This window comes from Tympanuchus pallidicinctus, unplaced genomic scaffold (assembly GCF_026119805.1).
Source record: "Tympanuchus pallidicinctus isolate F22 unplaced genomic scaffold, pur_lepc_1.0 scaffold24, whole genome shotgun sequence".
NCBI classification, from domain to species: domain Eukaryota; kingdom Metazoa; phylum Chordata; class Aves; order Galliformes; family Phasianidae; genus Tympanuchus; species Tympanuchus pallidicinctus.
The window spans coordinates 9,310,351-9,338,348 of NW_026294741.1; the positions used below are offsets into that span (position 1 = coordinate 9,310,351).

The 27,998-nt window shown below is 47.7% G+C and overlaps 1 protein-coding gene and 2 long non-coding RNA genes across 3 annotated transcripts; 2 read left to right on the forward strand and 1 right to left on the reverse strand.

Annotated features, from left to right (window-relative positions):
* The first annotated feature begins 967 nt into the window (after positions 1-967).
* HSF5 (heat shock transcription factor 5) lies at positions 968-26,919 on the forward strand. Its single transcript, XM_052688946.1, has 6 exons — positions 968-1,499; positions 5,017-5,385; positions 12,884-12,981; positions 16,588-17,109; positions 21,343-21,508; positions 25,526-26,919. Exons 1-6 carry the CDS (start codon positions 968-970, stop codon positions 25,591-25,593), a joined length of 1,755 nt encoding a protein of 584 aa, XP_052544906.1. The 3' UTR covers positions 25,594-26,919.
* LOC128083559 (uncharacterized) lies at positions 9,983-11,278 on the forward strand. Its single transcript, XR_008208123.1, has 3 exons — positions 9,983-10,097; positions 10,177-10,342; positions 11,125-11,278. It is a non-coding gene; the product is annotated as an uncharacterized LOC128083559 (long non-coding RNA).
* Positions 22,416-27,968, reverse strand: LOC128083558 (uncharacterized). The gene is made up of 2 exons (XR_008208121.1): positions 27,517-27,968; positions 22,416-27,129 (listed from the first exon to the last, which is right to left on the reverse strand). It is a non-coding gene; the product is annotated as an uncharacterized LOC128083558 (long non-coding RNA).
* Positions 27,969-27,998: the final 30 nt, after the last annotated feature.

The following is a 27,998-nucleotide window of genomic DNA, read 5'->3' on the forward strand; positions in this document are numbered from 1 at the left end:
CAGGGTGCTTTACTTTCAAGTTAGCGCTGTTTACACCTAGCAACGTCATGCGATTCTCCAGAGGATAAATTACAAATCGTTACTGAAGATACAAAAAGGCAAAGGCCTGGAAGATGTGTCACCTCCACACGGGTGGGAGGAGCTGGCGAGCTGTGCGCCATCGCGCAGCTTAAAGCCACTCTTTCTTCACTCTTCAGTGGCTTAAAGCCACTCTTCCACGGCCCAGGTCTGTGTGCGACAAAGCTGGCAGTATGCAATATGCTGACGGTGCTCATTCCCACTGTTGCTACGACTCAGAATAAGGACAAATGTGCCCCATCCGCTCAGGACGGAGAAATAATGCTCTGGCAGAGAGGCAGCACTCTCTCCCAGCCCTCCTCACGATCACTGCTTGCCCCGTTCCCTGCTTTACCCGCCTGTTCTGCTCTGAGGTGACCCCAACGCCTCTGAGCCGGGCACAGACCAACACCTCCAGCTGCCCCCACGCCGCCAAAGGTCGCCTCCTAGCGCTTATTTCTGCACGAGGGAACCCACGGCCACCACGTCACGGCCTCATTTTAACTCTACTGCTTGCACTGGGAGAGACCAGAACCGCGTGTGGACTTTCAGGGCAGAAGCGACAACCGTTTCATCTCTCCCGCTCCAATCGACACCCGCTTTCTCCTCCTTTCTGCAGGACCAACCCGCGGGGTTTCTCTCTCCCCCAGAGGCGCCCACAGGAGGCAGCCGGCCGTCCCAGCCCTGCGCCGGGGCTCCTCCAGAGGAGCCATCCCTCGCCGAGCCGTTATTCAGGCTGAGAGGGTGCGAGGGGGAGAGCTGAGGGACGGCGGGGCTGCGGTTGGACGGGGAGGCGCTGAGGGAATGGAGATGGCGGCGGTGCCGCGCGGCTGGCGGCTCTCGGGTCGCACCGGCGCTGCCCTGCGGCGTCCCTCGCGCGGCGGCCGTTCGGTGCGGAGCGGCCGCGGCCATGGAGGAGCCGCTGCCGCCCCCCGCCATCAACCCCAACAACTTCCCGGCCAAGCTGTGGCGGCTGGTGAACAGCCCGCGGTTCCGCTCCATCCGCTGGGACGCCCGCGGCGAGGGGCTGCTGATCGACCAGCCGCTGTTCGAAGCCGAGCTGCTGGGCCGCGCGGGGCCGCGCCAGGGCGGAGACGGGGCGGCCGGAGAGCTCTTCAAAACCACCAACTTCACCAGCTTCATCCGCCAGCTCAACCTGTACGGTTTCCGTAAGGTGGTGGCGGCTCCGGCGCCGCCCAGGGCCGGCTCGGGTCCGCAGAGCGACGGCGGTTCGGGCGGCCACCTGCACCACTTCCACAGCCCGCATTTCCGCCGCGACCGCCCCGACCTCCTGGTCCATCTGAAGCGCATGACGAGCGCCAATAAGGCCAAGCTGGCGGCCGGTCTGGAGGTCGGCAGCCGCCCGCCCAACCGCTTCCAGCGCCCGCCCGGAGAGCCGCCGCCGCCGTCGCCCCCGACGCCCGGCAAGGCAGACAGGAGCGGTGAGCGGCGGTGGGGCGGCTGGGTGATGCCGCGTGGGGCAGACGTGCGATGTGCGATGTGCGATGTGCGATGTGCGATGTGCGATGTGCGATGTGCGATGTGCGATGTGCGATCCCCTCTCCGGCCCGGCCGCGCCACCTCGGGTTGCCTTGAGGCAAAGAACGGCACGCGGCCTTTCTGAGGCTGACAGGGCAGGAGGTGGTGCGGCTGAGCGGGGCACGGTAGAAGGAAGGGATGCCATCGAGAGGGATCTCGACAGGCTGGAAAGGTGGGCAGGGTGAACCTGAGGAGGTTCAACACGGCAAAGTGCAGAGTTTGGCACTTTGGCCGGAGGAATCGCAGGCATCCGTACAGACTGGTAGGAGCGGTGCTTGAGAGCAGCCCCGTGGAGAAGGACCTGGGGGTCCTGGTGGATGAAAAGCTGAACATGAGCCAGCAGTGTGCATTGCAGCTCAGAAGGCAAATGGTGTCCTGGGCTCCATCAGCAGAGGGGTGGCCAGCAGAGACAGGGAGGTGATCGTCCCCCTCTGCTCTGCTCTTGTGAGGCCCCATCTGCAGTGCTGTGTCCGGGTCTGGAGCTCCACTACAGGAAAGACAGGGAGCTGTTGGAGAGGGTCCAGAGGAGCCACAAAGATGATCAGGAGGCTGGAGCAGCTCCCCTACAAAGACAGGCTGAGAGAGCTGGGCTTGTTGAGCCTGGAGAAAAGAAGGCTGTGGGGTGACCTCAGTGCAGCCTGCAGTACCTAAAGGGAGCCTGCAAACAGGAGGGGAATCAACTCTTTGAAAGGGGAGATAACAGGACAAGGGGAAATGGTTTGAAGTTGAGGGAGGGAAGATTGAGGTTGGATGTCAGGGGAAGTTCTTTACTGTGAGAGCGGAGAGGTGCTGGAACAGCTGCCCAGAGAGGCTGTGGTGCCCCGTCCATCCCTGGAGATGTTCAAGGCCAGGCTGGATGGGGCCCTGGGCAGCCTGGGCTGCTATGAAATGGGGAGGTTGGTGGCCCTGTGTGTGGCAGGGGGTTGGAGATTCGTGATCCTTGAGGCTCCTTCCAGCCCTGGCCATTCTGTGATTCTGAGGTGGACCAGGGCTGTGCAACCATAAGGGCATAAAGCAAGCAGCAGCGCCGCTTCTGCACGCAGCCATCAGAGCTCTGGATGTTTGTGCTCTGTGGTTGTTTCCAGTAGGAGCTGTCATGTAACTCATGTGGTGTTTTGGGTGCTGTGCGCGAAGTTACACCTGTAACAGTGAGAAAACAAAAGCAAACCTTTCAGAAGGGAGGAAATGTGCTTTGATACTGAGGCCTGAAAACATTTAGGTTTTCTGTTGTTGTTTTTTCAACATTATTAAGTTTTGAGCCCCTCACTGCAATAAAGAGACAGAGACCCTGGAGTGCGTTCAGAGAAGGAACGGAGCTGTGAGGGCTGTGGAGCACGCGTCTGATGGGAGCGGCTGGGGGAGCTGGGGTGGGTCAGAGTGGGGCAGAGCTCAGGGGAGGCATCACTGCTGCCTGCAGCTGCCTGAAAGCAGGTGGTGGGGATGGCGGTCAGCCTTTGCTCCCAAGTAAAAGTGCTCTGATGAGAGAGGATGGCCTCAAGTTGTGCGAGGGGAGGTTCAGGTTGGATATTAGGAAAAACTTGTCCAAAAGAGTCATCAGACACCAACACGGCTGCCCAGGGAGCCGTGGGGTCACCGTCCATGGAGGTGTTCCAGAGCCGTGGAGATGTGGTGCCGGGGGATGTGGTTATGGGCATGGTGGGGGTTGGACTTGGGGATCTCAGTCCTTTCCAACCTGAATGATTCTGTCATTCTACCACTTAAATCAGATCTGACCGGCGTAATACAGGCCACGGATGGAGTAAATCCTAAGAAAAATACAGCCGTTAAATCATTACCCCTTTTATGGGTGTGTTTTTGCCCCTGCTGTTAGCTGGTGTTTGCTCTAGCAGCCTGAGTTTCTAGAAAGAAAAAAAAGAACAAAGAAAACATCAGTTCTTATGGCAGTCGAGTTCTGACAGGCTGACAATTCCCCGTGTGCTCTGTGCTGTGCTATTTAGGGGCATGTCTTACTTTGCAGCAAATATGAGGTAATTTGATAGATGGAAGATATTTCTGTTTGCAAAGTGTCCCTCTGTTCCAGGTGCATTGCAACATATAGCTCGTGTTAAATGTCCAGGAACAGTTCCTGTAAAGCAGCTGGCACATTGTACCCTAACATCCAATGATGTCTTGTTTGTGTGTTAAACCACATTATCTTAACTTCCCCATCTACATGTAAAATACAAACAAAGGACTTCTCTCTTCATTCTCTGTTTTTACTGAGCTGGAAATAAACAGCCCTGTGCATGAGCTCTGAGTGAATTTTGGGGGATGAGCAGTGTGTATTTAGTGATTCTTCATGACTTGATGTGAATTTGCAGACTGGTGGCTGTGTGTTCCCTATTTCTCTGATCAGTTCCTATCAGAGGAGCAAAAGAGCAAAATGTGAGGCTGTTTTTCAGAAAGACTGGTTGGATGCAGGCTGTTCCAAAGCTCAGCACGGCTGTGTGCGGTGCTGCGAGGTTGAACAAGCACAGTAATACTTCCCTGAATTCAATGAGGATTTCTGGGCCAGTGTTGCAAGAATGTCAGAAAACCTCTCACAGAAACTGCTGCCACAGTGTAAGAGCAGATGACATTTCACAAAATAACAACCCAGAGATGGATGGAAGGAAATAAAACAGCAGAACTGCTTGGGCTGCCTTAGTCTAAAGTGAAGTGAGGTGGTTGAGCTGACTGGGAAAAAGCCGACGTAGGAATGACAAGTGATCTTATGAATCAAGGCGAGTTTGTGTATTTCAGAGAGGATATCCTTTATTACAGCCCTACCCAATAATGAACTACGAACGAATTGCTGAGCTTGTAGCATCCTTTCTCATTCTTCTTGAGGACTTGCTTGTTCTTGCAGAAATATTGAAACCCACACCAGGCCAGCGCATCGTCTGGCAAAGGAGGCAATGTGGCCTAGAATGTCAGCACTTCAGAGAGTTACGAAAACAACAGTAGCAAAAAGCAAAACCCACTGGGGGTAAATGACAACCTGTAAGCAGTGTTGCCTGATCTGAAGGACAAATCATTGTTCTTTTTTTATCAGTTTACTCCTAACACTTGTTCCCTTTCTCATTAGCACTGGTGCCCTTCTGTCACTTACCCAGAAGCCAAGTCACCTGCAGCTCTGCCTTCCTCCAGTGCTAATTTGCAGCTTGAGCTTTTCGTAGTGGAGAATAAGAGGCTGGTGCAAGGCAGGACGCTTGGGAGGAAGCAGCTGCTTTTATATCCTCGCTTTGTTCAGACCCAACAATAAATCTGTCACTGCATCTGTTACCGGGCGTTGGGGTGGAAGGAGCAGCCTGTGGGTTAGGCGCACTGTGGCAGAGGTTGCCTTCCCAAAGAGCGCTGCAGGGCCTTGGCTCCTGTGTTCCTTTTCGTTACCTGTGACAACTCCTGTCATTAACAGTTGCTTTGTTTTGCCTGATGCAGGGCTGCTGGCTGCAGGACAGTTCCATAGGCCTTACCAACGAGACGGCTTGTTTCCTTACTCCTACATCTCAGCCTCCCCGCAGAGCCTCAGCTCCTTACCAGCAAAAAGCCCGGATCGGACTCCGATCCCTTCCAGAACGTGGCAGAGCTCCCTTGGGCTGCTCCCAGGACACAAGGCGTCCGCAGCCCTCCCAGACAAGGGGGTTGCCTTCCCCATATTCCAGAGGCTTCCGACAGAGGTCACGTACACCCTGCAGTCCGGTGCCTCTCCTGTGCCACTTCAGGTCTCTCAAGCCATTGCCACTTCCCCTGCAAAGTACAGCAGCTACACGTCTCCCCTGCACTACTCACAAGCCTATTATCCAACAGGTAAGAAAAAGAATTCTAAAAGTCATATATATATATATGTATATGTGCACTTTTCACAGTGCTCCGTCGTGTGTGTTTCAGTGAGAATTAGAAATTGTAAAGACTTTTAAAGACTTTTACAGCATTTTCAGTTCCATATTCCTGCCCTCCCTCCAGACTTGGTATCCTCTGGTGATTTTCCATACAGCCTCCAGAGGCTGAAGGGTGAGGAGGAGAACATTTGTCTGCATTTAGGCTGTTAGCCTAACTGTTAGCCTAACTTCCCTTTTTCTCTTTAATGTTTAATTAAGAAAAACTGACGGGGATGGCATTAAGGCACAGAGGACTTATTGAAAAGTATCACACTGCTCCTTGCTCTCATCTTTTCCCAAGTAACTTTTTAAAGCCAAAGATCGGCTGCAAATCTTCTGCAGAATGTTTCCTTCTGCTCTATAATCTTTGTCCCCATTTTCTTTCCTTCCCCAGCAGTGTATTTCTGTGTGCTGCAGACAGGGGGGCTACAAAAATCTTCACTACCTCCTTTTGTCTGAAGCATTGCCGCTAGAATTTTCAGTCTTACTTCAGACGAGTTTTTGGGATTTGTTTTTCTAGAGGAGAATTGAAGCAAGTTATTCTCCTGTTTTCTGCTCTTGCCTTGAACTGGAAAAAAACACGCTTGTTTTGTTTATTCTTATTTTTTTTACTTCCCTGGAACTTCTGAAACCCGGAACGCCGTGACTCTTGGCTTGGACAAACCCAGGCTCAGTGATTACTCTCACTTTCTGCCCGTTCCTCCCTTGGCAGCTGCTCCTCCACTGAGTCAGATATCCCTGTTTAGAAACCTTGCATGCGGTGGCTGCTGTCACTCTCCAAAAAGCACACAGTGAAATCTCCCTGTCTTTTGTGTGCTCTGAGGCCTCTGCTGGGAGCGTTCGCTTCCATTTCAGACAGCAGCCGCCGGTTCCGTTACACTTCTTATCAAGGAGGGATTCTGAGGAATTATGCAAATCCTGTGGACACTTGTAAAGATTTAAGAAACAGGGAACTTCTTGCACGTGTTCCTTGCCCTGTGGTGTTACAGAGATCAGTGCAGAGAGTTTGCATTGCGAGCTGCAAGTCATTACGTCTCCTCCCAGGAGCAGGGTGAGCTGAGAGCGCAGTTTAAGAGGGGAGACGGTCCCTTCTTGTCTCTATCTGGGTACAGCTCACCTGCAGTTCTAGATGTCTCTATCTCCGCTACTCCTCCAGACCTCTTCTGTGGGCAGGAAAGGAGCTGGGCAGCGGGAGGCTGTGATTCACTGAGCTTTTAGGCTTTGTGAAGAGGTGCTGTGTGAGTGATCTCACTCTAATTTGCAGTATTGGCTGTGGAGGAACTGAAGGCGAGCAGCTTAGATTTAAACCAGCGTACGTAGATCCCTGGAACTGGGTGACACTGTTCTCTTCCACTGGAGTTATAAAAGTTTGAAGAAGAAATCAGTTATGCTGTTGAAAAAACCTTTTTTTCTCCTTTGAAACACCATGGGAGAAGTAGAGCAGAATCTTTGTTTTGGGGGGTAGGAGGGGGGGCGCCGGGAAGCACAGTAAAAGCATTCCACATTTTGCAAGGCATAGTAATTCAGGTGTGATTCAAATAGAGAACGTTGTGGAGGCCGAGGCTTTTGAAATTTCAGTAAACTCTTCAGTAGTTTTGAGAAGAAAGGTTGGCCATTTCAATAGGCAGCATTAAAAATCTTTTCATTTTCTCTGCCACTTCGGGCAGTGTTCTTACTGCTGATTCTGTCTACCTCTTCATCTCTCTGCTATCCTTTTTTCTGTACCTCACAGCATAGAGAATGCTGAAAGCCTATTTTTTCATATGTATATATGAAAAGTCTGCTTTCCTTCATCTCGAGAGCACAAAAGCAAGATTAGCTTATTTGGAAGGTGATAGTTCATCTTAAAGAATGTATTTCACAAGAGAAGGGGCTGAAGAATGCATGCTCATTCTTGGAGCTCTTTTCATTTCATGTTTAATGAACGTGTTTTTGAAGTCCTATTAAATTAAATCAGCGCTGGGCTTTGTGAAAAGATTCATCTCTGTGTGTGTTCAAATGTGTTTGTTAACTTAGGCAACAAAAAGATTTCCTTGGTTTTTTTCTCATTATGATTCTTACTGAGAAGGCACTGAAATAGGAGATGTTCATCTGGATCTTTTGCTACTACTGGAGCATTTGAGAGTTGTGGGACTGCATCAGAGGAGTGTAGTGAAGTTTGATCATCAGAATATCCCAGTAATGGAAAGTCAGGCAATGAGCCCATGTGAGAAATATCAGTTCTTGATGCCACCTGGTACTGCAGGCCAGTGGTGCCTTCTGAATACAGCTGTGGCTGTAGAGCTTGTTTAAATGTAGCAACCTTTTGTGAATGACAGCTCAGGAGCAGTTATGTTATTCTGAATGATACATCCTCTGTAAGGATAAAATGAAAGCTTGAAATTCACATATGCCTTGGTCAAAGGGGGCTTCTTAAAATAAGTAAACAGCTGAAAACGCAGTGTCTGTTTTAAAACAGCATAAATAGCACATTTTCCCTTGAGAAAAGCAGACTAGATGCATTAGTAATGCACTTGTAAAACTAGTAGTAGGATTTATCTTGCTTAAGATTCATCTGAATGTATAATATTCACTTGTATATGCCTGGGCTTGTCGTCTAGATTACATATATAGTCAGTAGAGAGAAACAGGCACCTCCCAGAAGTTGAGTCAATCCAGCCTTCTTAGATCTATGCTGTTGGAAGACAGTTTCTTTCTGTTGAACTGTACTGAACTGTTTCTATGTGAACTGTAGAGAGAGCACAGCTAGTTTTGGAAACTGGGAGAGCACGAAGTGGCAATGCAATCCATCCTACTTACATATCTAAGACAGCTCCCATTTTCTTTAAGGAAGAGACCTTGGATGTCATCCTCGTTTCCTTCATTCTTTAATTTGTAGAAGATCAGAGCTTGCACAGCTGCTGTTTGCAGGCCCATCCCGATGTGCTCATTGATTTGGCAGGAACAGGCACAGGTGCTCTCCGTAATTTCTTGACCCAGCTGTATGATGAGTAATTAGCTTTCCTTAGGCATAGCTTAGGGATGTGACACAATAAGGATGACTGGCAGGGTGGTCTGCAGCGTTCTTCCTGAGTGTTTCACGTGTAGGTTGTGCTCAAATGGAACAGAAAAAGCTGGAGAGTGTCAGCCTCATCTCCTTTGGCTAACACAGGATCCCAGAACCGTAGGTTTTGGAAGGGAACTTTGAAGATTCTTCAGGCCAACCCCTTGCCAAAGAGTTCCCTAAGGAGGTTGCTCAGGAAAGCGTCCAGGTGAGTTCTGAATATCTCCAAGGAAGGAGGCTCCTCCGCCTCCCTGGGCAGCCCATTCAGGGCTCTGGCACCCCAGGAGTTCTCCCTCATGTTCAGATGGAGCTTCTCACCTTCCAGTTTGTTATTTTGCCTCTTGTCCTGCTGCTGCACGCCACTGAAAAGAGCCTGGCCCCAACTGCTCCGCACCGGCCCTTTAGATATTGATAAACACTGGTCACATCCCCCCCAGCCTTCTCTTCTCCATGTGAACAGCCCCAGGGCTCTCAGCCTTTCCTCGTAAGGGAGATGCTTCAGGCCCTGACCATCTCTGCAGCCCTCCCTGTGCTCTCTGTAGCAGTTCCCAATCTGCTTGAAACAGAGGAGCAGAACTGGACCCAGAGCAGAGGAGAGGATCTCCTCCCTGCCCTGCTGGCCACGCTGTGTGCAATGCACTCCAGGGCACCATTGGCTGTCATGGCTGCCAGGGCACACTGCTGGCTCACGTCAGCCTGTTGGCTGCTTTCTGATGTCTGTTGCACCCTTGAGTACCTGGAGATGATGTATATCCTCCAATTTCTGCCAGATCTTTGGAGACATTACTGTGATTATTCAAGGCTGCATCAACCCCATCATTAGATTGTTAGCTTGGTTGCACCATGCTTGAAAAGCAGCACTTAGCATGAAGGTAGGACCATTTCCAAGAGACTGTTGGGATGTAGCTGTTACGACAGGAAGAGTGAGACATTTTAATGATATTAGCAGAGTCTGTGCCTAAGAATGGATCTGGATGCATTTAATTTGCAGATATAACTGTAGCCTTTATGCCTTCAGCAAAGGCATAAATGATTGATTTGTTCTTGTCGACTGAAACATTGTGAGCATGTAAAATAATATTATCTCAAGAGGAGAGAGAGAGGTAGGTAAGAGTTTCCATTTTGTCATTATGGTTTCTAATTTGCTTAATGGAGTGCCTCAATTTACGTAGGACATTGTTGTAATTTCTTGTGTTTTGCTGTAATCTGTTTTTTCATTCTTGGACAAAAGAGTGAGACGTGACCTATTGAAGAGACTGTGTGATTTACTTATTTGTGGTGACTTGTGACTCTGGAAGCCTTGGAATAAATGTTTGCATGGGATCCCTCGTAACCCTGTAAAAGTTCTGGTGTTTATTTTCCCAAAGCCAGGTGTTACATCATTTTCCATACTGTCCATCTATCTCTGTCCCTTTCCCTGCACCATTTGTGACTCTGAACGTTTCTGCTGCATTTTCTCTAGGCTGCAGAGCCCCACTCGGCTGTTTGTTCAGGGAAGTGTTTGGTGCATCCTTCACATTGCCCTCCTGTGGTCTTTTCCAGTTGTGTTCATTTCTTATTGAGATGGAGAGTTCAAAAAGACACACAGTAGTCAAAGTGTGAGTAAATCAGAAGTTCATGCAGTCAATAATAATCTTCCTTTCTTTCCGCAGTTCACAACAGTGTCTGTTTCATTAGTGGCTTTGGGAATCTTTTTGACAGCTTCTGAGTGTGAAGCTGATGTTTTCCTGAAGCTATTCACCATAACGCCAACATCCGGCTCCTGATTACTGGCGGACAGTGAAGAACCTGTCGTTTTCCACATGAAATCAGTTTGCTTTTCTGAAGCACAGAGCTTTATCTGGTAGGTGGAGGCTTTGGAAGACCTCACAGAGCTTTTTTTCCATGGCTCTGCTCTTTTCTGCCGTGAGAAAAGCTGCTGTTATTAGCAACCATCACAGCAACACGATCGTCAATATCTCTGCTCGTTTACCTACTGCAGGTCTCTCCAGACAGCAGCAAAGGGTGACTTCTCTTGAAAATGAAGTATTTTACTGACTCATTCTCATCACATACTCACAGGTGTCAACTCATTCTCTATTCTGTTTTCTTCTATTTTTTCTTGTTCAACTGCCAGGTTTTCTCACTTGTCTTTCCTTTTAATATTTCTATTAGTGTGCTTCTAAATAATTTCCTTTAAGTTCTTTGTGACCTCTCTGAATATGGGTACGTATGTTCAGCACGTTTGGAATACAGTCATTCGGCACCTGTGCAAGGATGTTCACAGTGCATGGCTCAGCCCTTCCCTTGCTCTGTGAGCTGTGTTTTCATTGCTCTCCACTTGTCCTGAGGCTTTTGTCACTGGGTTGGTTACGGTCCCACTGCCAGCAATTCCATTTGTGTAAGCTGTGTTCATGTTCTGCACGTTGGATCCTGTAGACTATGAGAAATTTTCCATCTCTGGCTTTTATGGGCAGCATATTGTCTGTTTTTTGACAGAAACCGAATCAATTCTGAGGCTGATCATCTTACTCCGTTCTATTTAAAAAGGCTGTATCTCCTTAATTCGTTCAATCCATATTCATTTATTCCATAAGATACCACTTTTCCCCGTCTCTTTAATATTCAGGCTGTGTTTGCTGTCAGTATTGCAGAGCAGACTGTGCTTCCTCTGATGATTCCTTCTGGGTATGACTAGATGAGCTGTGCCTTGGGCAGTGGAGCTCAGAAATTCAATCTCTGCAGTTAACCATAAAGCATGTGAGAGAAGCAGGTGAGCTTGTTGCACCTTGATTCCATTTGAAGGCGTGAAGCACTCTGGATGAACTGGCACCTCCACCCTTGGTAGCACGGCTCGTCAGTAAATACATCTCCAGCAGTTTTAGAGTTGTTTGGATGTGTGATGGATGTCCTGCTGTGACCACGGGCGGTGGTGGCACTTAGGTAGGGCTGTTCTGTCTTACGGTGGGTTTGCTGCCGAAGTGCCTTCAGTCGTGCATGCTGTGACAGTGCGCAGGCACTGCTGCTGCCGTCGGCGAGCTGCCAAAAATGCATCCTTGTGAGAGCAAACCATTCTGTGTGACAGTTTTCCCCTTCAGAATCGGTCACTGGTTTCTCGTGCCCTGCACAGCGTTGTGTTCCCCCCTTCGCCTTACAAACGTTGCAGTGTCTCTGATTCACGAGTTGCTTTTGCTCTTAGTGCTGCTGGCTGTGACAAGAGTGCTGCCATTTATCTTGTCGTGTTTTGTAGAAAGTGATCTTCAGCTGGTGTTTCACGTATGCAGTACCTCACAAGCACTTCTTCCCTTCACACCCTTCCTCTTTTTTCATTAGAAGATAATGTCTTCACGTGTTTGCTTCTCCTTAGGGTTGCTTTAGCAGGTTAGAAGGAACTTCTTTGCCATTGCTTTTCCAGAAGTCCTTCAGAAGCTGTTCTGATGTTCTGAGTTTGTCAACATAGTTTGGAGATTCCTGTGAGTGAAATATTCCCAAACCAAGTTTTGTTTTGTTTTATGGCAGTATCCAGAGCAGGGATATGTCTGCAGGTCGTAGGATGTTCTCCTGAAGGAGGTCTGAATTTGATCATAGAGTCGCTCAGAATGAGCTTTTGCAGTTGCAAATTATAAGCACATACCATGCTTGCTTAGGAGGCTGCCCACTGGCTTTATCTTTGTTGTTCTCCCCTGTTTGTTGCTGTAAACTGCACAAGAATCCCACCGGCTCTCGTTGAAAAGGGCAGGAAGAACAGGTGTTCTAAAAAGATCACGCTTGGTTATTGTAACATCTTCCTTATGTGGAATCCCCTGTCAGTTTCCAGCACTGCAAGTAAACTTCATCTGTTCACTACCTCTCTCCTGTTAGTCTCTGTTACAGTCACTGGACTGAACATGATAACATTTATTTTTCTCAAAATGATGGCAGTTTTAGAGGTTATCTGTCATGCAAGTGAGGCCTTTACTTTTAATTTAACTATTTCTGCATGTCCCCAAAGGTAATAGCTGCAGAACAGTGCCTCATACACAGAGATGCTGTTTAGGATGCAGTGGCCCTTTAATTCCAGTTTGTACGCATGCACACGTGTTCTTCTTGTGTGAATCCCCTCTCTGTGTTCTGTTGTGGTGGAAGAAGACAACAGAAGAGGTGATAACAAAAGAGGTGATAACAGTGTGCAAAAATTTTGATTATGAAGTTTCTAAGTTTGTGTATGTCCATTTTACAACATGTGTGTGTGTATATATTTATAACAAATGTTTTTCAGGTGAGGTCGTAAAATCATTTGGGAGATCATGCAGTGCTGGCATTTAGTTACCTCAACTATTGAGCTGTTCAATCAAAGTAAGCCATAGAACTCTGCACACCGAGCACAGATTCTGGAAGTCTGATCAGTGTGTTTGAATTCTTGCAGCTGCTCTGCCCTGCTGCTCCCCTGCTACCCACATCAGCCCTCTGACCTGCTGTGCCAGTCCCACAGCTCTGACCTACAGCCACTGCAGCTTCTTCCAGGTGAGTGCAGCGTGCTGCCGGCAGGTGAGAGCAGGGGGAGCTGGATGGGTGGTGATGGGCGCCAGAAGGAAGGATGGAAATCAGAAAACTGATCTACTTGAGAAAGTAAAAGGGAAATGCTTTACAGGTTTATTTCAAAGAACGCCGAAGGTTTGGAGAGGCACTTTTGGCAATGCCTGGGCAGGTTCCAAGGTAGCACTGTGGTGGATCTCCCCTTTGGTGCACTGTTTTCCTCTGTATGAAATCTGTGCTTGACTTCACCAGAATTTGTTCTAGTTAATAACTCTGCATTTATCTTTGAAGAATAACTTTGCCTGGACAAAATGCATTTCTGTAACATTATGGGAATACTGGGAAGGAGCTCCTTTCTTGTTATGTTTTGTTATGTCATCCCAGGCAGCATTCTGCAGGTTCATTCAATGACTGAGAAGAACTGAGATGACTTTTGGGACCAGCCACACCTCAGAGATGCCCTATTAAAATAACTTCAGGTTTTTTCTGCATTGTCACCCAAGTTATAGAAAGCACCTTATTTGGAGGAGCTGCCTTATCAATTGCCAAAGATTTTAAGTAAAACTGCAAGGCTGCAATGCTTTTGTATTAGATAATAATATATATACTCTTTTTTTTTTTTTTTTTGTCACAGAGGCAAGCAAAGCAAGTTATGCTTTGTATGCTGAGAAAGGGTTTACCTACCCAAGCTTGATTATCCAGTTTCTTGTCTTGCAAATATCAACCTTTGTCTTTTATTCATGGCTTTTTTTTTTCTTAATATCATCTTATCCAAGGTGCTCATATTACAGCCAGAATATTGTGCTGGTGTGGGTCCATAAATGGTCACTGGCCAGTCGTGCCACTGGTACTCTCATATTAATTTTGCACATGGTTCATCTTTGTCCTCTGACTTTAAATTTGAGAACTGTGGGAGTTTTTTTTTTCCAGCTAGGGCACAGGAATGAGTCTGGGTGATGGGAAGTGATGATCAAATAAATTCTTATCATTGCATTTGGGATAGCAAATCATTCCAAGAGAGTTGTTAATTAGGGCTAGATGAATAAATGCACTGTCCAAAGTGCCCAGTGAAAGTGATTTGTTTGAAGAAGCAAGCTCATGGGCAGTGTGCAGAGCCAAAAGAGATTCAGGCTGCTTGCTGATGAATGCTGTGATGATAATGCAACTGTAGACAGGGGATCCCAGGCCAAAAGCTGTTGATGCATCTGGGCAGAGGATGCTGGAAGGTATTCCTGTGTGTGAACAGCCCAAAGGTAATCCCAGATTGCTTCTGCCTGCTCTCTTGAGCAGAGTAACACAAATATCCTACAGAATAGACAATAGAACTTGTGAAGTTTTGTGAGTCTTGGTGTAGTGTAGGTTGCCTCTCCTGGAGCACGGTGATGGGGCAGGGGGCTGCAGTTTCCCTATGGTTTCCAAGGAGTTGTGAAGAATTTCCCCTTTTGTGTGCTCTGGGGAGATGCTTCCCCAGCCTCTGCTGAGGGACGTGGCCAGCTGCAGTGCTGACCGTCCTCCCCTGACGCTGTGCTGCTGTCAGGAACCACTGGTACAGATCTTCAGAAGCAGCAGTGTATGTATACCAAGCTGTCAGAGTTAACAAGTGACTGGAACAGACCAGAGTGGTAGGAGAGACGCCATGCATGGGGACCTGATCAGGTTCTGCCAGGCCAAGTGCCTTCTCTGGTTCTGCACGACACTGAGCTGTGTGTGGGCATCTTCTGCTGGAAATGCATGCTAGAGCCTGCAGCACACCCAGGAAGATGGCTGTGTGTGCTAACAGCTTGAAGCTCAGTTCCACAAGGAAGAGGCAGAAGTTGCAGTGTGCTGGTTGGTTGACTGGTTACTTGCCTTTTTGGTTTTGTTTTCCTTTTGCCAGGCCTGATCTCATGCATGGGCAGTTGACTTGTTTACCCAAATCTTCCTTAAAATCCTGCTAGTTAAGGCAATAAATAAACAGTGCAATAAAAACAAGAAAACTCTTGTATTAATATTTTTAAAGAGTACAACTGGAAAAAAAATACACGAAGGTAACTAAGTTCAAACTCGTGTCTTAAAAGTATTAAGCTGGCAATGAAAAGATTTTGCTTAAACTAAATTTCTCAGATTCAAGGTTTTGTCTTTTTTTGCTTTTCTCCCTAAAAGTGCATAGTTGACTGCAGACCAGCACGACTGCGTAAGTCAGCTACAGGACTTGTCTTCATATACCCAGGAGAAGGGATCTTGATATTCTCTCATCTGTTTGTGGTATTTCCTTCAAGGACTTCTGATGTTCGTGCTGCTGAGAGACCAGATGCTTCAGTGACTTTTGATCTTCTGTGACTTTCCTAATCCTGTGGCTTCCTGTTCTCTAATGTATTCGTCTTTTGAAATAGCTTCTCAGTGCCCCTTACCTCAGCCAGAATGTTTGAGGAAAATCAGCTCTGAAGACTAATCCTTCTTACTAGGTCTCTTCCAAAGTAAGGTTGTACTATAGAAGTACCCAAGTTTCTGTTCAAAGTCATTATATTGCTTATTGATCAGGCGCTGTTACCCTTCCATTATTCTTTAAATCTGGCCAACCTCCAGAAAAAAATAGCAGTACAGGCAGAGGCCGTTAAAATGCGACTTGTCATTTCCTTTGGGTAGGACTGGCTGCTTTTGGAACTCTTCATTGCCTTCTTTCTGCTTTGAAAGTTCTTTGATTCATGTGAATTCTGCTTAAAAAGATCACTGTGTTGCTCATCGCATCCTATTATCTAGTCATGTCATTCCAGTGAGGTCTTTCAGTAGCATTCAGACCAGTCCTGTGGTGGCGAAGGCAGCCTCTGTGTGTCCTCTGAGAGGTGTTTTCCAGCCTGAAGATCTGCATGGATTTATGTAGACTTTGAGTCACACATCTGTGAGACGTGCTGATACTGAGGGGTGTCTGTGACAGATGGGCAGATCCTGCAGCATTTTGTTTTCTAGAGTCCCTTTCGTGCTGGGACAGGAGTGTCCTTGGAAATCACTCATTGTGTGAGTGTGTGTATGGACAGAAGGGGGAAAAGATGTTGTCGGGGTGTAGTGTGAGCTCCTCGTGTTGGGTTCTCCCTGTGCACATTTACAGCTTACGTACCTTCTTCTCTTGCTTAAAAATCTTGTGGTTTCTGTTATTTTTGTATGCAGCAGGATTGCTTCAGCTTTAGAGGATCTGGTGTCAGGTACATGCGCTCTGTCCTGTTCCATCACAGATGTTGCTTGTGAAAGGTGTGTGTGTTCTAGTGTGACTCCACAGATCCTGCTAAGACTAGAAGTTTCTGATTTGAACAGCTGGCTGTATGTTCACTGGCAATGCACAGACCATGCATCTCAAAGAGTGCTCGGGTGCTGTGAAGAACAGATGGCAGACAGAAGAAAGTGAGCTTGCTGTAAGGCGGTTAATGAAAACTAAGCCAAATCAGTAGCCTTTTCTTAATTAAACCTGCTGATCTAGGTGCAAGTAACAAGCTTTCATGTTTTTGAATTTACAGACTCTTCTGTTGGTTGCTCAGGTTCATTTACAGAACATTGCAGAGCCATTGCACGTCCTGTCATACTGTTTGGAAAGACACATTTACCATGTTTTGTTTCTCCCAGAGTCCTCCAATGCAGCCAGCTTACGCGGTTGAGTTCCTGCCCTCTAACTGGCCGTACCACACTGATGAAAGCAAGAAGACAGAAGTAAATCTGGAAGCTGTGTTTCAGATCGTCGATGAAATGCGTTCGTCGCCGAAAGCTGGAACAGTGAAAGTGGAGCCTGTGGAGAGCCAGTGGTCAAGCCCCCAGCCCAACAGAGGCCAACAGCTGCTAGCTGATACCGAGAACGACGATCCACCTTCAGATGACGAGGGGCAGCTGGAACCTCTCACCCCTGTGGTGTCAGACGTTGCATCGTTTATGGTGGGAGACCAAGAGGTGGCCTGCTCTCTGTCACAGCCCCCGGAATACTTGTATGCTCTGCACAGCTCTGCGTCTGTAGAATGTGCAGCTGCTCAGGGAGAGCGAGAACCTGCGGCCACGCAGGAAGCACAAGGAAAACTGAGAGAAGAGCCAGACTACCTTCCAGCCCAGTTCTCAGCCATGATTGTTCGGGAAGCACAGTCGTTCAGCCCGCAGAAGGTAAGCAGTGAAGACAAAACAACCTGTGTTCGGAGATAACACCGTTCAGTAGGAATGCTGGGTTGTGGTCTGATAGCTGTAAGTTTTTTTTGCATTCTTAAGAACCGAAGAGTTCTTTAATTAGGACTTTAATGGACAGTGAAGAATCTGTTTGGTAAAGTGTGGTTTAATAAAAACTCAAAACTGTTCTTTTTAAAAGGCAGTGGAAAAGTATCTCTTGTGAATGGCATGTTGGCCATTCTGATGTCCAAAACTTGGCCAATGGTTGCCCACTTAGGCCACTCAGTTGCAAGGGAAAAAGGCAAAGTGCAGTTGTATTGACAGTGATGAAGTGGTAGCCTTTTTGAGTTACAACTTACTTCCTTTACCCTTTAATAAAAAAAGAGTATTTGAAGGCACAATGGTACATTTGGTACCATTGATTTGATACCTACCATTTGATACAATGGTAGGGGTACATTTAGAGAAAGAGATGTACATTCTGATCAAGTTTCTGCAGAGATCAAGCTAGTTACTCAGCCTCACGTAGGTAAGAGCACTTCCTTGTGTTGTGCTCGTTAGGGAGTTCCCATTCATTATTGAACTGTTGACCACAGTTTAAATGTTTTCAGCTTTGGCATCTTTGGATCAGCATTTTTAGAAGTGTACTTTTCTTTTTTGAGAGACTTTGGGACTTTGTGGGCCTGGCTTTCTTGTTAGGAATGGAGGACTGGAACAGGTTGCCCAGAGAGGTGGTGCCCCATCCTTGGAGAAGTCCTTCCCCAAGCTGGACGGGCACTGAGCACTGAGTGCGGGTGTCCCTGTTTGCTGCAGAGAAGTTGGACTAGGCGCCCTTAAAGGTCCCTTACAACTCTAACAATGTTATGATTCCATGAATTCAATGCATGAGCCATGGCCTTGTTTGCAGGAGAAGATGTGGGGTTTTTTTATTCTGTTATTCCTGCATGAGAATGCTGGTGCCGGCCACAGTCTGTTTCTCTGGAAGTCAACTGGTTAAATAGTTGGGGATTATTCTGTCCTGAAGAGAAATTTGGGCACTATTAGGTCTCTTGTTTGACAGCTTTGCTCTTTTTATTAGGAGTATTCTACTTCTTACTTGTCTCCCCTTGCCAATCTGGAGGCAGGGTTAGCCTGACCCCACAGCTGCCTCTCCTCCAGTGGTATTTCCTGGATCATGGGCCTGGGATCATGGCAGGTGCAGAACTCTCCAAAGGAGATTCCTATGCTTGTACATCCATTGGGCTCCTACATTATTTGCTCTCTTCCTTATCCGTGAATCTGGAAGGCTTCCACAGCTCTCAGTAGTACAGTGTCATGGAATTCAAGGCAAGCTGATGGTACAATACTGCCCGTGCAGGTAAGGCTGTTTTATTCCTCTGTGTAGCAGCAGAGGAGGAGCAAATTCCTCTGGTGCTAATAAACGAACATCAGAAGAGCTCTGCTGGGTCAGATCAAAGCCTGACTGCCGGTGTCAGGCCTGAAGACAATAGCTGTAACCTGATGCTGAGGGAAGAGCAGGAACAACCTGCACCCGGAACAGGGCACTGCTCCCTGTGTTTCCAGTGGGAAGTTGGGATGATGCTGTGTACCTGATGTTCAGTTTCTCTTCCCTGGGCTGAAGTCAGCCCTTGAAGCCACGTGAATTGTAGCTCTGACCAAAGAGATGCTTTGCTCGCTGTGTGCTGATGAAGAGCTTCATCAGTCACCTCCCTCCAGCCACTTTCTCCACGCAGTTGTGATTTGGGAAGTCTGTCGCAGCCTCCCAGCAGTCTGCTCTCCAGACTCCCTTCGGTAGCATCCTCTGCATGGCAGCTGCTCCATGGATCTCTGAGTTTGCTTTCAGCCTCTTCTGTTTCTATTAAATCCTTTCTAAAATGAGGAGACCGTGGCTGCACGCCACATTGAAGCTGCAGGAAAACAATGGATGCAGAGGTGTTTGATATTTTGTTCTCTATTTCTTTTGCAATATTTCCTATCATTTGGTTAGTTTTGGGGCAGCTGTTGTGCCTTGTCCTCTCCACTGAAAGCTGTTCACCTGCTTTGTGCTGCTGCTTGGCTTAAAGAACAGCAAATTAAAGAGCAGTTCTTTGCATGAAAGGTCTTAGTGCATTCAACAGTCCAGGTTCAGCGTTGTTATCTTCACCTCAGTGAAGGACAGGTGTCCTTGTCTTTACACATTTTGGCCTCAGATGGACATATTTCAATCTACTCACAAGAAATGCTTTCTTCTGAAAGTGGAAATGAAGCACGTCTATCATTCAAGGGGAATGTGCCTCCTTTGTTGTCTCCTCTGTAGCATCCCTGGCCAAAGGCTGAAACTCCTACTTGTTTTGGGGAAGGTAAATCCAGCAAACCCCATTTGTGTGAGACAGGGGCTGATCTTATTAACGTTTCTCACTGTGGTTCCAGCTGGGCACTGGAGTCACGTAACCACTGAGGCACAGCAGGGTGGGTTTTTTTTTGCAAACAATTTGGAATTTTTTCAATAAGTGAAGTGAAAAGGCAAAACTTTCACATCTGTCAGCTTTGGTAGCTTCGTTTGATTCTCTGCCAAGCAGCATTCGGGATGGAGCTGCAGCAGTGCCGGGCCCGAGTGAGGAGTCTGCAGATGTGGCAAAGCCATAATGAGAAGCACGTTCCCTTACAAAAATAAAAGAAATGAAGAAGCTTTGGAACCAGATTTATGTGGGCTAGACTGATGCTGTTAGGATGGAAACTGTATTATTGCCAGTTTCATAAAAGACTGTTAGAAGGGTCGGTGGGTAAGGTCCTACCTAGGCAGTAGAAAAGGGAACGCCGCGTGCTCCTTTCCCTAGGAGGCTTCATGACAGAGAAGTCAATGGGAATGGAAGGGCTCTGGTCGTGTGTGAAAAGTGCTGATGTCTGTACCTGCTCTGCGCCCTGCCAGCCTTCCCTGTTCCTAAGACTCTGTCTCAAGACTGAACTCGCGTTCTGTCTGGTGGAGATAATGAACTACAGGCCTCCCTCCTTCTCTTTGCTTTTACTCTTAGTGAGAAGCTGTGTTCCGATGGCAGACAAAAAGGCACAGCCATCCAGGCGGTTTTCCTATTAGCTAATGAATGCTACTAATGCAGTACATACAGACAACGCATTTCAAAGAGCAAATTCTGCCCAGAAGTGACTCCAGAAGTGGCCCAGAAGGCCAGCAAGTCCAGGGGCTTGCAGGGGGAGCTCTGTCTGCCTGGGCGTTTCAGATGCTGTGTTTGCACAGGCCTTTTGGAAAACTGAGGAGCAGCTTCGACAGCAAATCTGTCTGTATCTCTGTTAATCTGCATACATGTTACCTGCTGTATGTTTAATGCTGAGCAATGGCAGACTCGAGAGAGTGATTTCTGGAACTGCTGATGTCTTATTACTGCCTGTGGTGACCTTTTGCCCTCTGCTAACACACATACCAGCTTTCGGAAGCTTTTTTTTTTTGCCTTCATAGAAGGAAACACTGCAGGCTCTGAACAATCCCTCATCTTATGATGTTGATTGATAGGATATTTGCAGAAGAGCTCAGTGCTCTGTAACAGATGATAGTGAGAACATCTTTCTGTCTGAAGGTGAATTCCAGGTGCTTAATTGTGCTTATTTTTACTTCCTTATTGGGACAGAATCATAGCTTGGTTGCTTGGCTTTTTCTTCCTTTTTATTAAAGCTACACATTTTGCCACATTGTTAAAGAAATACTCAAGTTCATGAAATGGTTGCCTGCAAAATACATGTGGAGCAGCAGCAGAGGGCTCCAAAAAGCAAGCAACAACATTATAATGCAATGTCTTACCAATTTGATGGGGTGGGGTGAGATTTCCAGGCGAAGGGCACTGCTCACCTGCCCAGTTTTGCATCACACAGCTCTGCTGGGCTGTCCAGGTACACCTGTCATTAGCAATGCAGCTGTTGGTACCAGTGAGTGCACCTGGGTTTCTTCTGCTTCACTTGTCGTGCCTGGTGTGGTGACAGGGCGAAGCTGACACTGTGAGTGCAAGCACTCTTCATGTTCTGGCTTTCTGACTTCACGTTTTGCTTAATAAGACATTTTGTAAGAGCTTGGCTTTGGACCTGGCAACCTTGACTCTGAGCTAACAATGCTTATACAGTCCATGAGGTGCTGTTAGCACTTGTTAGATGTCCTTTTGGAGTGGAGAAAAATTTTTATTTGTTCGGTTGAAGTGATTAAAAGAAACCATTGAGTCATCTTTGCTTCCCTTGCTGTGTTTTTTTCAGGTGGATGCTGGTGTTAAGTGCCCGTTCCTGAGGTCGGAGACACAAGAGGTGGGATGCCTCACTCCAGAAACTGGGCCTGAGAACAAACCTGTAGGAAGCACTGTTTCATCTGCAAAAACCAGAAACAGAGAGAAGAGAAGCAGTTCGCAGGAGTACAAGTCCCCAGGTAAGAAGAGATGCTATTTATTTTTTTTAGAGATTAGCAAGAGAGCTGCTCTGAAACTGGCCATTACAGGAAGGGGAAGTCAGACCAGGTTAGCTCTCGTCTGTAATGTATTTCTTTGTACCTTCAGTTCAAATACTGCTTCTGTACAACCTCTGAGTGTACTTACTGACACCCTTTGAGAGACACACCAATTGCCCATGTGGGAAAGAGTACAAATTATGAGTAGATGAAACCTGCTGTTCTGGGGGTTGTCTGAGGAACACAGATGTCACAGGATTGAGATGAAGCCCATAGGTACGTGTGCTGGAGCATGACAGTGCCACAGGGAAGGACTGGGTAATGAAATGGCAACTGAAGTAGCAGGGGGGAAAAAAAAGCCACACACACACAAAACCAAAAACCAATGAACTCATGAAGTGTAGAAGCTGACAAAAAATTGTGTTCTGGAATGCTGCTGTGTCTGCTGACAGATGTGAGAGAAACAAGTAGGAGAGCAGCTGAGGCCAAACAGTTCACCAAATCTAATAACCAAAGGAAAACCTCGACATCCTCACAACAGAGAGACATGAGAGGACACCAAGGCTACTTCAGATCCGTCCTGGAGGAAAAGTTGGTGTGGCATCCAGGTGTTGGGGAAGCCATTTCCCTCACAGCTGATCATCGAACAGGCTGTAGAGCCGTTCCTCACTTCAAAGGGTGGTTTCCAGGTTCCAGTTATGCTAGTTAATAATTCAGCTCACATGCCCATCATTTTCAAATGTGCAAGTGAGGAATAATGTCTTTTTATCTGGAAGCTATAAAATAAATGAATGAATGAATTGGATGCCACCTTGAACTCTTGTTTAAAATGCAGACCTGAGAGTTCTGGCCCCCTTACTGATAGCACAGACAGCCGGTGTGCTTCTAGTTTTTGTATCTACAGCAAAAGTTTATTTAAGAAAAATATATTATACTTGTGTTGTACTTATATACTGTACTTAATTGCAGAGATTAAGAAGAACAAATTTACTTAACGGTTGTGAAGTTGCAGGAACATTTTGGAAAGTGTTTGGAAAGTGTTTCCATGGGAGTGTTCTACAGAAATGAAACATTGCTGTGCTAATTGGATAATTAGCAGTGATTAGCACAGTAGCACTCTGGGAAACTTGATAGTCATCCGGGGGTGCATCTCCACTGTTGTACCTTTCAGGGCTGGTAGGACAGAGGATGGAGACAGACAGCACACGTGAACCAAACACCTTCATGGTCCAGTTGTCCCAGAGTAAATAAGGCACGTGATCATGGCTTTGGAGATGCAGTGCCCATCTCCTGTGTTCCACCTGCAGGCCTGGAGGAGACGCGTTCAAGTGTGAGCTGACTTGTGTCAGCTTCTGCGTTTGTCTGTCTGTACCTCCTTTCTTCTGTGTGTCTTTGGACACATCCTCTTCTTTTACCTTTCTAAGCTAAAAATGGGCACAGTGACCATTCCCAACTGGTTCTTCACAACATGTCTGTGTGGGAGCCGTGAGGTCACGGCCTGAACGGTGGTTGAGCACCTGGTGAAGGGGCACAGCCAGCCCTGGGAGCACAGGTAGGGCACCCCTCCCTACCTCATTTATGGGCTGGCAGTCACAAAGGAGGAATCTCTACTTGGAGATCACCTCCTTTGGAGTCCTTGGAAAGGGGTAAGCAATTCCTTCTGTATTACTGGATTGTGACTGCTGTCTTTCGTGTGTGATCCAAAACTGTTTTAAAGCAGCTGTCTCTGCTTCCTCTTATCTTCACACGTGTCCTTTGAGTGTGAGTCCTGCAGTTTTCCTCTTTTCCTTTGGGTGCCCATTTGTGTGCTGCCTGAGCCCACCGTTTGACACGCATCCTGCTGCACAACATTCCATCTCGTTCCATCTTATTTCAGTAGGTTTGTGACACTGTTCCCTTGTCTCTGCTGTGTGCTGACACCAAGTTCAAGGTATCACAAGGTGAGGTAGGAATGTCTGTCAAACAGGGGTGAAGAGGAAGAGTGTCTCTTGTCCTGTGTCCTGCCTCCAAAAACATCTTTGTGCTATTAAGTAAAAAAAAGACCTCCGTGAGCTTTTCTTCCATCAAATTCTGTAGTCACTTCTCAAAGCTGTTCAGGCTTTATTGTTCTATGAAAGTGAAAGTAATTAACACAGGGTAATTACACAGAGGGTGAAGTACCCTGCTCTTTTTTTTGTTTCAAAATGTTTTAAATGTGTTTCCTTCAAGCGTATCCTTACTCCTCATATGCTGGTTGTCTTTGCACATCACAGTCCAACAGCAGGACCTCATCTCCTTTGTTAAGAGCAGAACTGCTTTTGAATTCTCCTTCAGAGAGTCAGAAGCTGCAGCAGATCCATCATCCTGAGTGGGCTGTGTCATCTGTTCCCTTCCTACTCTTTCATGGAGTGTTGGCACAGCTCTGCAGTACCTGGCAGGTTTATTATTGGTTTATGGAGCTCTGAGGGGTGGCTCACGCCTTTCGGGGACCACATTTTTCAGCCCCCCTGGCTCAACCTTAGCACAGGGCTGTAAAGCTGCTGATAGCGAGTCTCTCCTTGTATTGACTGCCTGCTTGTTCAGCTCTTCTATACACCGGGGTTTTTGGGAGTGAGGTGAGTCAGCTTAGTGTGGAATAAACTTGTCTGCAGCATCTATACCTGCAGCAGGTGTCCTTCTGGCCTTCACAAACGACTGACAGAGACTGATAGAAACTGCCACCCCTCCTGTCTCCTGTTGCTCTCCACAGGTGCACGAGAGTCTCGCAGTGACTCTGCAGTGGAGCTGCGCTTTGTGTTTCCTCTTCTAAGAGTGCACATAAGAAGGATCAAATTCTCACTGGAGAGGTTTTTGTTTGCAGCCTTTTTTTCTGGAAATAGCAGTCTCAGAATGGAGCAGGTGGGGTTACTTCTGAATTGAAGCATCCGGATGCATTTAGGAAAAAGCTCTCTTCCTCTACGGCTATTTTTTTTTTAAGTATTATTTTTGGTGACTTATCTGATCCTTTTCTTCATACAGTCTGGCAACTTCCTCCGATCTGTTTTTGCACAGGAGCTCAGACGTAATACTGAGATGCCACTGTCTCTGATGACTCCGTCCCTGTCGTGCTGTCCAAGGAGCCCTGGACATTTACCACCAGCCTTGCCACTACAGCTGTGCCACTGTGCATTCCCTCTCATTTGCTGCAGATAGATTTATAAGTGCAGTTGCTAAGGGCAAATCATCATTCAGCAAAGGTCTCCCATGCTATCATGTTCATCTGAATTATTTCCTGCACCTTCCAGAGAAAAATACTCTTACACTCATCCAGCATTCCTAGTAAGACGAGGTGAAGTCATACAGAGGTGTTTGTGCAGGGCCAGGCCTGGCCCGGGGGCACTGCAGCATGTCCTGGAGCAGGATGAACAGGAGGTGCTCTCAGGAGTCTGAACTGCAGCTTCTTGCTCCAGCTCAACTGCCAGTCTGGTTTGGATGAGTGGTTCTTGGATGCTGTTTCTTAAGCAGTTTGGAGTTGTGCTGTTACCAGCTGCCTCCCTTCTCCATCCAGGCAGCTCTTCAGGGTTTGCTCCCAGCAGTCTGCTTTGGAGGAAGCACAGAGCTGCTGCCTTTTCCACAGGTACTTTGTAGCACAGAACAACAAGGGGGCTGGAATTCTTTTCCTAAGACAAGAATGCAGCTGTTGTGAGATGGAAGTTCACCAGGGTAGTGGTCCTGTCGTGACTTCATGCTGTTGTTCTTTTCCTTGAGCTGTAAGGCACTGAATTTTATCTTCCATACGCTGGAAATGTTTCCATTCTACCATGGCATGAATGGGCACGTAAATCACTTTTATTTTTTCTTCTTTGTTTTACACAAAGTTTTGCAAACTGAGAACGATTCCTGTTCCTGTAGATCTCCAATCCTGCTGTGCAGCCTCTCAGGCCGTGTTCCACGTTACCTGCTAGAACTGCAGTCCCTACGTGTGACGCTGAGCAAAACTTGCAGACTGATGTTTACTCGTTAATTTCCTTTTCTTCCTAGATCTCCATCTGCTGGTGGATGTCGCTTGCAAGCAGGAGCACTTTCCAAAGGAAGAAATTAGAGAGTGAGAAGTGGGTGACAAGTATGTGAAAACGTGCAGCAGCTGCCAGCTGGGTTCTCTCGTCCTGCAGCGCTGTGCACACGGCAGCACTTTGTATCGTTTCAGCTGTTGGAAAAAAACGAACACCGACAAAAAAGGCACTATTTTGTAACAACTTTCACTCCGTTGGATATTGGTCACCCCGTGGTTTTTTTTACACCTCTTTCATGACGTTTTCTAGCTGACAAGTTACAAAGCATCGAGCGGTCAGAACTTTTAATACGAACTGATTATTAGCTGCTCATCTTCTCAGACTTGAACTCCCCGTAAGCTGGAACAACCTTGAGAGCTTTGTCTGAACCTTTCTCACTGGGAAACAAGCTGTGCTTCGTGCCGTGCTCAGAATCTTGCCGTTGCTCGTTGCTGGAAGCCGCAGCGCGCCCTGCGCCGCTCTCACCATCTCTGCTTGAAGTCGCACTGCGACCCTGCAGTGGGAATTGTGTGAATTGTGTATGAAACAAAGGCGCAGGGAAGTCACGGGATTCCAGGTCTGAACGGGTCAGGGGTTGGGGAGAGCTGCTGTAGTTGAGATGAGCTAATTTTCTGAGCGATTACCCAGGAAATGCTCTTCCTCCTAAAGCAGCGCTCTGTTCAGCAGCGTGCCCTCCCAGTGGGTATCCATTACACACAGCAGCTGCTCATCTCCTGCACTGAAGGAGAAGTCTTCTGTTTTAGTAACTTCTTTTTGGTTCCGATGCTCTCTGTGATGGTAAGTTATGTGTTGTGTTAGTGCTTTAATAGGTCTTAGGTACATTCTTATCACTATAAATACAATCGCATTTAATAGCAGTTTTAAGTTTTGAATAGCAATGCATTTGTGTTAAAATATTGTTTGAAGGATGAAGGGGGCACAGACTTTATTTATACTGTCAGGGAAATGTACATGAAAGAGTGCTTAGAACATAAATTTAGCTGGTTCATCCGTGCTCATATTCTTTAAAAATTAATTAGAGCCAGTCCTGAACAAAACACACATGAGAGGAGCAGGGAGAAGTGGCCAAGACCACCCCAGCTCTACCCTGCAGGACCTCGCGCAGCCTCCGGCCGTGGGCAGGATGTCCCAAGTGAGTGCTGAGCGGTGGGACGAGCCGAGGCAAAGCCTTTAATTATTCACCAGCCGTCCAAACAAATACAGTCTGGGGATGCTTTTAGGTCAAGGCCGGCGGGAACATTTCCATGCTGGTTGTCCTCAGATTTGTTCTCCTGCATCGTACGTTACATCCGTGCAGTGCAACTCCAGCCAGTGAGAACAGTGAGGGGTGAGGTGGATGCATCCAAGTCCTGCTTCCCAAATGGATTCCATCACTTCCCTCGTGGGTTCGGGCTGTAAGGAGATGGAGCTTAAAGGACTTCAGCCTTAGCAGACTGCAGCTGCTACTTCTTTAATTCCTGCACAGCACACAGGGAACTTCACAGCTTCCCCTTCTTCCTCCTGTTTGCCCCTAGAAGACTTGGCACTTAATGCTCTTTTATAGCCCTGCTCAAACGGCGTGGCTGCAGCAATCTGCAATGAATTAAACTTTGAAACTGAACTATGGATGTTGCATCTGTATTTTCCGTGTGTGTTCTGAGTTACAAAGGACAAACCGTGGTTGGAAAAAATCCTTTGTGTTTCATAGAATCATTAAGGTTGGAAAAGACCTCTGAGATCCCCGAGTCCAACCCATCTCACCGTGCCCGCTGTGTGCCACGTCCCCGTGGCTCTGGAGCTCCTCCAGGGCAGTGACCCCACACTTCCCTGGGCAGCTGTGCCACCACAGCACCACTCTTTCTGAGAAGCTTTTCCTGCTATCCCGATTTCCATCATGATACCCTGATTTCCTGAGTTCTCACTGCTGTCTTTATCAGCACCCACTGCCCAACAGACCCATTCTTACTTTCAGAAACGAACCTGTTCTCTTGGCATAACCCACGAATTTCCGTGGAGCTCCCCCGGAGGTTGGTCAGGCACTATTTAGGAAGCCCCCACTCATCTGTTCTCTTGATGCCCCTTCCCGCGAGCAGCGCTGGGCTTTGCGCACAGCTGAGCAGCGGCCGCCGTTCCCGGTCACCTCGCAGCGCTCTCCTCGAGCACCGCTCCACCGCGGCCGCTTCACCCACTTCCAGTCGCAGCCCCGCTCCGAGGTTACGGCTCTGACCTGCGGCATTATTCACCTCTCGGCGATGTCAGAGCCGAATGAGAGCTGAATTCCAGACCTCTGACATCAGCCCGACCCGAACCCTCCGCGGCAGCTGGACGAGGGCTCCCGGACGGCAGGGAGCGGGAGGGCCGCGGCCAAAGGGCAGAGCCGGCGGATGGCCCGGCGGAACGGCGGCGGAGCGGAGCGGCGCTCAGCCCGGAGCCCGCGGACCGGCGGGAGGGGGCGCCTGGGA